Source organism: Urocampus carinirostris, chromosome 7 (assembly GCF_059441175.1).
Source record: "Urocampus carinirostris isolate Australia breed hairy pipefish chromosome 7, RoL_Ucar_1.0, whole genome shotgun sequence".
Classification (NCBI taxonomy): Eukaryota; Metazoa; Chordata; class Actinopteri; order Syngnathiformes; family Syngnathidae; genus Urocampus; species Urocampus carinirostris.
The window spans coordinates 15,611,022-15,619,860 of NC_142355.1; the positions used below are offsets into that span (position 1 = coordinate 15,611,022).

General features: G+C 40.0%; 1 protein-coding gene across 1 annotated transcript; it reads left to right on the plus strand.

Annotated features, from left to right (window-relative positions):
• Positions 1–3,904: 3,904 nt before the first annotated feature.
• On the plus strand, positions 3,905–8,364 carry LOC148362452 (echinoidin-like). Its single transcript, XM_088340348.1, has 7 exons — positions 3,905–3,934; positions 4,054–4,113; positions 4,280–4,307; positions 4,402–4,487; positions 4,592–4,720; positions 8,058–8,166; positions 8,240–8,364. Exons 2-7 carry the CDS (start codon positions 4,054–4,056, stop codon positions 8,362–8,364), a joined length of 537 nt encoding a protein of 178 aa, XP_088196474.1. The 5' UTR covers positions 3,905–3,934.
• Positions 8,365–8,839: the final 475 nt, after the last annotated feature.

Sequence of the window (8,839 nt, forward strand, 5' to 3'; positions counted from 1 at the left end):
GTAACCTTGATAAATTAGATAGATAGATAGATAGATAGATAGATAGATGGATAGATAGATAGATAGATAGATAGATAGATAGATAGATAGATAGATAGATAGATAGATAGATAGATAGATAGATAGATAGATAGATAGATAGATAGATAGATAGATAGATAGATAGATAGATAGATAGATAGATAGATAGATAGATAGATACTTTGTTCATCCCCGAAGGGAAATTCACATTTCCAGCAGCATCCCTGAGCTGAGAACAATCGAGAACAATCGAAAATAACACGGGAGCTGCTGGAGTGGCTGCCATTCGTGACGGCGCCGGAAGAAAAGATTCAATTTGAATCATGTACAAACAAACAAACAATGTACAAACAAACAAACAGTGTTAATAAAATGGGGGGAAAATAATTTGATACTGATATAACCAGGTAAAACTAATTTTAAGTTACCTGTCCAAATGAATGTTGTGCCATCTCACCTTTCCCACTCTCTCTCCTCTCACCTTTCCCACTCTCTCTTCTGCAGTTGACTTGCTGCTGCTCGCTCCTGAAACTAATACTTACCTCTTTGTGTAAATGTATAAAATCCTTCTGACCATATTATTCAGCATATTTAATTCTAGGGAAAAGTTTTATTTCCTGAATTAAGGGATTAGATAGCTATAGAACGTTTTTCTGTCGTGATGGGTCTTTCTAAATTGCCAGGCGTTTCCATCAATTTGAGGAATAAGTATAGAAAGAGGGCAGCACGGCGGGGCAGTGGTTAGCGCTTGTGCGGCACAGTTCATGTCATGGGAACCTGTTGTGGGTTCAAATCCAGCTCCAGACTTCCTGTGCGGAGTTTGTATGTTCTCCCCGTGCTTGCGTGGGTTTCCTCCGGGCACTCCGCTTTCCTCCCACGTTCCAAAAACATGCATTTCAGGTGAATTGGCCGGTCCAAAATTGTCTCTAGGTGTGAATGAGCGAATGAGTTGTCTGTCCCTGTGTGCCCTGCGATTGGCTGGCAACCAGTTCAGGGTGTCCCCTGCCCACTGCCGGAGATGGCTGGGATGGGCTCCAGCCCCCCCGCGACCCTAATGAGGATTAGCGGTACGGCTGATGAGATGAGATGAGATGAAGTATAGAAAGAGCTATGCAATTACAGCAAGTTTTTACAGGATTTAAGGAAGCCCCAGAAACAGTCCGAATTTCTTGTATGTGATTAATTTTCAATGCTTACAAGGTTCATGTTCCAGCAGTTAACCTGGTTTGTCTACTTGTTAAATGAAAGTGCTCCTAGATTTGAGATATAATTCAGTGTTGTGGTCGGCTAGGAGTGGGTCGAACTCTGGTTGTAATGGTAATCGTTCCTTTTATGTGTTAGGGTCTGATAATGTGGCATATGAATACTCCAGTTGCCTGATACAACATGTTAATACACCAAAATGTTCCCTCCTGAATTTATACTTAATAGGAGACAAATTATATTATACCACCCCTAATAAAAACTTGAATGTTTCTCATAGAGTAGATGTTGAGGTCTGCACTGTTAAAAAAATGCAGCAGAAAATGATCCCCTCCCTTCAGGAGCTGGGTCGCAGGGCAATGTCCCAGACTGACATTGACCCCCAAATACACTTCTAAGATAACTATAGATCTAAATGAAATGATCTGCATTTATATAGCGCTTTTTAAGTTAAGACTTCCCAAAGCGCTATACAGTGTGCTTCACATTTCCCAATAGCGGTCGTGCAGCCATGTAAGGCGCTAGCCTGCTTATTAGGGGTATTAGGGGTTCAGTGTCTTACCCAAGGACACTTCGACATGTAACAGGAGCCGAGATTTCGAACTGCGATCTCTTGATCCCAAGACGAGCGCTCTACCTCCTGAGCCACTGTTAAGGGTAAAGGGCAGGGGTCAGCAATAAATGATTGGTGAAAAATTAATGCCATTAATTGCAAACAATTAATGGAATGGTTGCTTAAACTCATAAATCCATTTATTGCAAAATTTAAATAATTATCAATTATTGCGACCTATTAATTGCGAAAATATTCGGGTTTTTTGTTAGTCGATTGCGTCAACAAACGTGCAAATTTTCACTCCACGCGAGCATTTCGTATGCGGTCAAGGTCACATACACGCACAATCGGGACAGTGCATGCATACGCGTAAGCTACCGTGTTTCACCCATTATAAGACCCACCCTGAATATAAGGCCCAGCTTTTTATGAGAAATGACATTCAACCTTCCTGCAAATAAGAGGCTCATATTACCTATGAAAACCGTAGATATCAACGTTATTTAACAACGGCAATGCTTTTCTAAGAAATTTTTAGCGAAAATGTATTACTTTTGCACATATTTTTATTTCAAAACCTCAATTTTTGACGATGATTTTGAAGTAAGGCCGGCCTTATATTCGGGGAAACACGATAGCTGTACGTACGCAGTGTGGTTGCAAAGCAGCTTTTTATTGGTCGGGACAAAATCGGGCTTGTTGATTGGCTCACGTTTTGCCTCAAGCACGTACGTAGTGGATGCACATACGCACACGTTGTACACCACTACTACTACGCTGTATTGATTGTAATCTTCGCACGGTTATGGGACCGAAGGAAAAAAGGGTTAGAGAGTACTTCACGCAGATTGATGTCGTCAACGGCAAATGGCGCTGCTCATGTGGCGCCGAGCGCATCCAACAGCGCAACACCGGTTGGAGCAATTTGGACCAGTTTGTTCGACCATATTGACACAGCTAGTATACCATCAAATTACCAATTAATGGCTAGAAATCCAATAAATACCCATTAATTGGCCTTGCTGCGAAAAAATTAAATATATTAACATTAATTTTTTCGCACTTAAATTTTTTTTTTTTCCCAAAAATCAATTACTGATGACCCCTGGTAAAGGGGGTGAACTGGCCAAGCATATCTCCAGATCCAAATCCAATACAACATCATTGGAGCAACCTCAAAACTACATCTCTTCTTTTCTTCTTTTTGACTTCATCCAGTGACGCTGTGATTCACAAAGGACGAAAAACCCGATCTAGATGAGTTTTGTTTCCGTTCCTTGTATTTTTAGACGGTTCTTTTCCCACTTAAATTCCTTTTCTGTGATCCGAATGGCAAGGTACCCAGACCAGGAACATTACAAACGGTTACTTTAACTTGATTACTTTCAATTACTTTTGGATTACTCCAATACCAAATATGCTAATAAAAGACAAAAAAAAACACTAAATATGAATAAAATTATGACTCACAACACGTGGTAAGCTTTCTCTCCTGGCTTTGATCTCTTTGATCTCCGGCAAAATTAACATAAAATGCGACAGAAACAAAATGAAAATAAATCCAAACAGCTTGCCAACATCATTTTTGCCGTTCCATTTATTTCGTTACTCCCCAAGCCTGCACAAAATTTAGTAATTTTATTCATATTTTGTTTCTTTAGTCTTTTATTAGCTTATCTGGTATTGGAGTAATCCAAAAGTAATTGAAAGTAATCCAGTTAAAGTAACCCTACCCAACCCTGCTTACAAAGATCTGGTTCTTCATAGAACTTCACATCAAGGTTGTGGTATTATTTTATAGAATATGTATCTATATGAACTATATCAGGTTTCACAAGTGTGCTTTCAAAATGGTTGACATTTAAGGGGTAGAACACAACTTACTACTTTTCAAATGAAGTAACTAGTTACAGTCACGTCTTTCAGTATCAACAGCGATCAGCACTTCCAAGTAACAAATTTTGTGTTTGTGGAACATCCCTGATTAAGCTCGACAATTATTTTTCCGAGTTACTTGAATCCTTGTGAGACCTGTTTTGGTGTGTCATGTGACATTGGAATGAAGTGACACATTCAAAATTCCAAGGCTGAGAAGACATCGTATAAAAGGAATCATGGTTGTCGACAACAGTAACACGCAACACAAGGGAAAAGGTAACTTGAACAACATTTTGCATCCTTTTTCAATTCATTTTGATCAGGCCTTTGGAATAAGTACTTTTTTTCCTATTATTTTGCCAAAATCTGATATATATATTTCATTTATCACACAGATGGCATTTACCCTTTGCCCGTTGTTCCTCTTTGGGATCGCTGTACTGTTCACGGGAGTCGTAAGTCCAAAATCGTACTGACAGAATTAAACTATTTTACTGCCAGTTTATATAGAATTTATCTTGGATATTATTAGCAGTCAATGTCAGAAAAAGGCAGATTCAATTAATTGACCTTTTTACACCATAGTCTGATATTTCTACTGTTCTTCTTTTTTCTTCAAAGTGGTCTTGCCCTCTGAGATTTTGGAAAAGTTGGTAGCTATGACTCGGCGATTCCTTTCAAATGAACAATTTCTTGGTTAAAATCCAATTTTATTGACACATCTTATTATCTTCTTCAAACAGACATTAAATGTCCTTCTGGATGGACTCAGTTGGACTGCCATTGTTATATTTTTCAAGCAACGGCGGCAAGTTTTGCTGATGCAGAGGTAAGAAAGACTTTTACACACACATTGTGATGGTTGTCCGTTAATGATTGGCGTTTGATGCATCCGGATTCTTAGAAATTGACTTCACATTCTCTTTACATTAGGAGGCCTGCCAAGTTCTAGAAGGAAATCTTGTCTCAATTCATAATGACTTGGAAAATAGAGTTGTTCAGCAATTATTTCTGGATAATACTGTAACAGACGGCTGGATTGGACTTCACGACACAATTGCGGTAGGTGTCGACTGAATCTTGTCTTGAGGGTTTCATAAACCACATATTGTTGAGTTATAAAACATGTGATAGAATAACTCAAATACAATTTTGGTTCAATTGAGAAGATTTTGTTCCACTGGCAGATACATTTGCTTGTTTGAAATATAATTTATACATTTCTTTATATCATATATATTCTTTATATATATATATATATATATATATATATATATATATATATATATATATATATAAATTATCCTTTACTTTCTATTTCTTGTATCGGGTAATTCGTTTATCTTATAGGATATTTATCAAATTCAATGGAGTTACCTGTATTTCATGTGGAGTTTTTTTATGGATATTAAGTGCTTCAAACAGTGACATTATTCTATCAGGACCAGAACAGGAAATAGGAAGCAGAACCTACTCGCGTAACGTTACTCAGTTTATTGGGGAGAAGAGAAATGAGCGCAGACTTGATCCGGAGATCGTTGGCCACGGGGAGTAGATTGCTCGGAACACGGAAATGGTCAAAATCAAACAGATCGTGGCGAGAGCAAAAAGGGAGAAAAAACACAGAAAAAAATGGAGATTCACAGGGCTTGGCAAAACAAGAGCAAAAGCTGGAAAAACGGGGATTTTCAGGTCTTGGCGTGTCAAAACGGAGTTTTGCACACGCTCCAACAAAAAAAAAAAACACTCACAGGACAGCGTTTAAGTAGTGACAGGGAGCAAGATGTCAATGAGTTTCAGCTGGTGTCAATGGGCGGGGCAAATTGGGCGCCATGGTAACCACGACAGAAGTTAGCGCCACACGACGGGGGCCAATTGGGCGCCATGGCAACTGACAGAACCCCCCCACTCAAGGGACGGCTCCAGAAGTCCCAACAAAAACAAAATACATTGCTCTCCAGAATGGGCTGATGCCCCCGAGGAGGGTGGCCCAACTTTAGCCTCCGAAGGCGTGGCAAAAGCAGGAACAAGAAGAGGCTGGGCTGGCAGACGGACGAGTCCAGCTGGTAGACGGAAGAGTCGGACGAGTCAAGCCGGCAGACGGAAGAGTCCGAAGAGTCGAGCTGCCAGACGGAAAAGTCCGAAGAGTCGGACTGGCAGATAAAAGAGTCGGACTGGCAGACAGGCGAATCAGGCCAGCAGACAGGTGTGTTAGGCCGGCCGACGTGTGCGACGGAGCAGCCAACGTGCGCGGTGGAGCCGCGGACCTGTGCGGCGGAGAGGCCGACTGGGACCTCGGACAGATCAGTCATATTTTCCCGGAAACCGCATTCGAGGCACAGCAATCCCCATGGCAGGCAAGTCGGTGTGCCGAATGAGCGGGAAACACGGCAGCACGGCAGGATGAGAGCCCCCGGGAGGGGGCGCCGTTGCCGACAGCCTATGCGACAGGAGCTTAGTCAGCTGAGCTAATTGCTCCTGCTGGCGCCGCATTCTTTGCTTATTTTGCTGGAACAGCAGTTGAAGGGCGGTGACGTCACTGGACAATTGCCAGACCGTGCCCTCTGTCCGGTGCAACTACTTGTGGTCATAGCGTTCTGTCGGGACCAGGACAGGAAACAGGAAGCAAAACCCACTTGCGTAACGTTACTCACAGTTTATTGGGGAGAAGAGAAAGGAGCGCACACTCGATCCGGAGATCCTTGGTTGCGAGGAGCAGATTGCAGATTGTCACTACTTAAACACTGTCCTGTGAGTCTCCTTTTTTCGGAGCATCTGCGAAATTCTGTTTTGACACGTCAAACCCTGAGAATCCCCGTTTTTTCCGTGTTTTAGCTTTTTTTCTGCCAAGCCCTGTGAATCTCCATTTTTTTTCCTGTGTTTTTGCTCCTGTTATGCTCTCGCCACGATCTGTTTGATTTTGACCACTTCCGCATTCCGAGCAATCTACTCCCCGCGATCAACGATCTCCAGATCGAGTGTGCGCTCCTTTCTCTTCTCCCCAATAAACTGTGAGTAACGTTACGTGATTGGGTTCTGCTTCCCGTTTTCTTTCCTGGTCCTGACAAATTCATTGTTTTGCTTTAGTTCTGAGTGTCTCCTAAACAATTTGATTGAATGTTCTATGTATACATCCTAAAGCAAAATCTATATATAAAATGTACTCGTCTGCATGTTTGTTTATCCATAAATGCATATTGTTGCTGCTTTTCTAAAAAAGACTTTTCTCCATTTTTGTGTTTTTTTTTTTTTGCCTGAGTGAAATGTTCAACTAAAAGACATACAGCAATATGTCTTTTTGAAAGAGTACCCTTCATTGTTTTCTCTTCTTTTATCACTGTATCGGATTGCAGACTGTAGTGATAAATATGAAACAAAACCAAATGAATCATTGTTTCCCATTCTATCTATCTTAATCCAATGCGGCTAAATAAAAAGTACGCCCACCCCTGCAAAAGAATAATAAATTGAATAATAATTTAAAATTAACAAAATAAAACATTCTAAATCCTGAACAGCACCAAGACAAGGGGTTGATATTTGAGAAATATCTACAAAGAAGACTTTACTTCAGGTATTTTGAAATCAGTAAATCTTAAAGCAGGATATTGTTTTATAAATAGGTATGCGAAATTTGATGTGTAATACATAGATAAACTTTATGAATGAGCTTTCTTTTTCTATGAACATGATGTTGAATCTGAAACACCAACACGTCGGGACAGGGTTACTACGGTTGCTTAAAAATCCTTGAAAAAGCTTGAATTTTAACGTTGCGTTTTCAAGGATTAAAAAGTGTTTTATGGGTAAAGTGCTTGTAAATACCTAAAAATTGTTGCCTTGGTACTCAAGAAGGCTGTTTAAAGAAGACGCGGACACTGCTCTCGGATGGTTTTGCTTTGAAATTGCATTTCCTCTTCCATTGTGTTGACCGGTAGCTGGCATTAATTTGTATGGCATTGTCCTATGAAGCGGCATCGCTCCAAGAGTACAGGTGCATGCTACACAGTGCAATGATTACACATAAATTATCGAAATTTATTATGGGCCATTAAAAAATTTAAGCTAGCGTTTCCAGTGTTGATTTGCAAGCTGAAAAACTGCCTGCTACTGAGAATGTACGCTTCATATATTGTCGTTTTTACCCAACACTTATATGGGGAGATATTTGTCTAAAAAACTAATATATGCACAAAAATAACATTTGTAAAGCGACGATAAATTTGTTGCTTCTAAAAATTACCTGATCCAAGCAGGTCTTTTTGCTATTAATAGTATTGGAGAAATGGAAAAATTGGCTTCAAAGACCCTAAAAGTGCTTAAATGTGGCCGTGGTAACAGTGAACGAATCTTGAGTGGAATTAATAATAAAAGACATGTTTCTCTCTGCTATTCCCAGGATGGGGATTTCATTTGGACTGACGGCTCGGTGGAGGATTTCACCAATTTTGACGACAATAACGGCGAGCCTGATGAAACTGGTTCCTGTGTCGAGATGGTGGCAAATAGTAAGTCAATTTGATGGTTAAAGTTGAGATGAATAATATGATGTGTTTTTACTTGAACATTTGTCCATTACAGCTGGACTCTGGGAAGATGAACTCTGCACGGACTCAAAAGCATATGTTTGCATACAGAATGTGTGCAAAGGAGGAGACCCAAGCTCTCCAGACTGTCCCGTTCCTTCATCGGGGTCGGGGCCCTAAAATAATAAAACATGCTCCGTTTTTGCATTAATGTGATATCAGTGAAGTAGAAACCTTAAATTTGTTCACAAATATTACCCAATCAAAACTGTACCTTATTATACACTGAAACCAAATAACGAATATTTTATTTGTTTCACAAATAAAAGTGATGTACAATTTTTTTCCCAAAAACTACTGTACAGCACTGTCAATAAACATTTTCAATCATCAGGTAGAAACGAAGTTAAGACTTTTCAGCCAATCAGAATGCATAATACATTGCACGATGAAAATCAATGGAATAGCGAGAGTTCATTGTGATGTGAATAAAGCCAAAATGTATGTGTGTCAAATATTGTTAGTTTTGTTCTACCCATGGTAGTGCAGGTTAATTTTTAGGTGTAGAAAGGTAAGAACGCCTTTGTTGTGTCACGACCAGAACAGAAGGAGGACCCAGATGCGTAACGTTACTCACAAGTTTATTGAAATATAG

What these genes read in the sequence shown, in the direction of transcription:
- LOC148362452 (XM_088340348.1), top strand. Translation starts at nt 4,054, where the DNA reads ATGGCATTTACCCTTTGCCCGTTGTTCCTCTTTGGGATCGCTGTACTG. An exon ending in CTGTACTGTTCACGGGAGTC is followed by an intron (nt 4,114 to 4,279) that starts GTAAGTCCAAAA and finishes TTTTCTTCAAAG; the next exon opens with TGGTCTTGCCCTCTGAGATT. An exon ending in CCCTCTGAGATTTTGGAAAA is followed by an intron (nt 4,308 to 4,401) that starts GTTGGTAGCTAT and finishes TTCTTCAAACAG; the next exon opens with ACATTAAATGTCCTTCTGGA.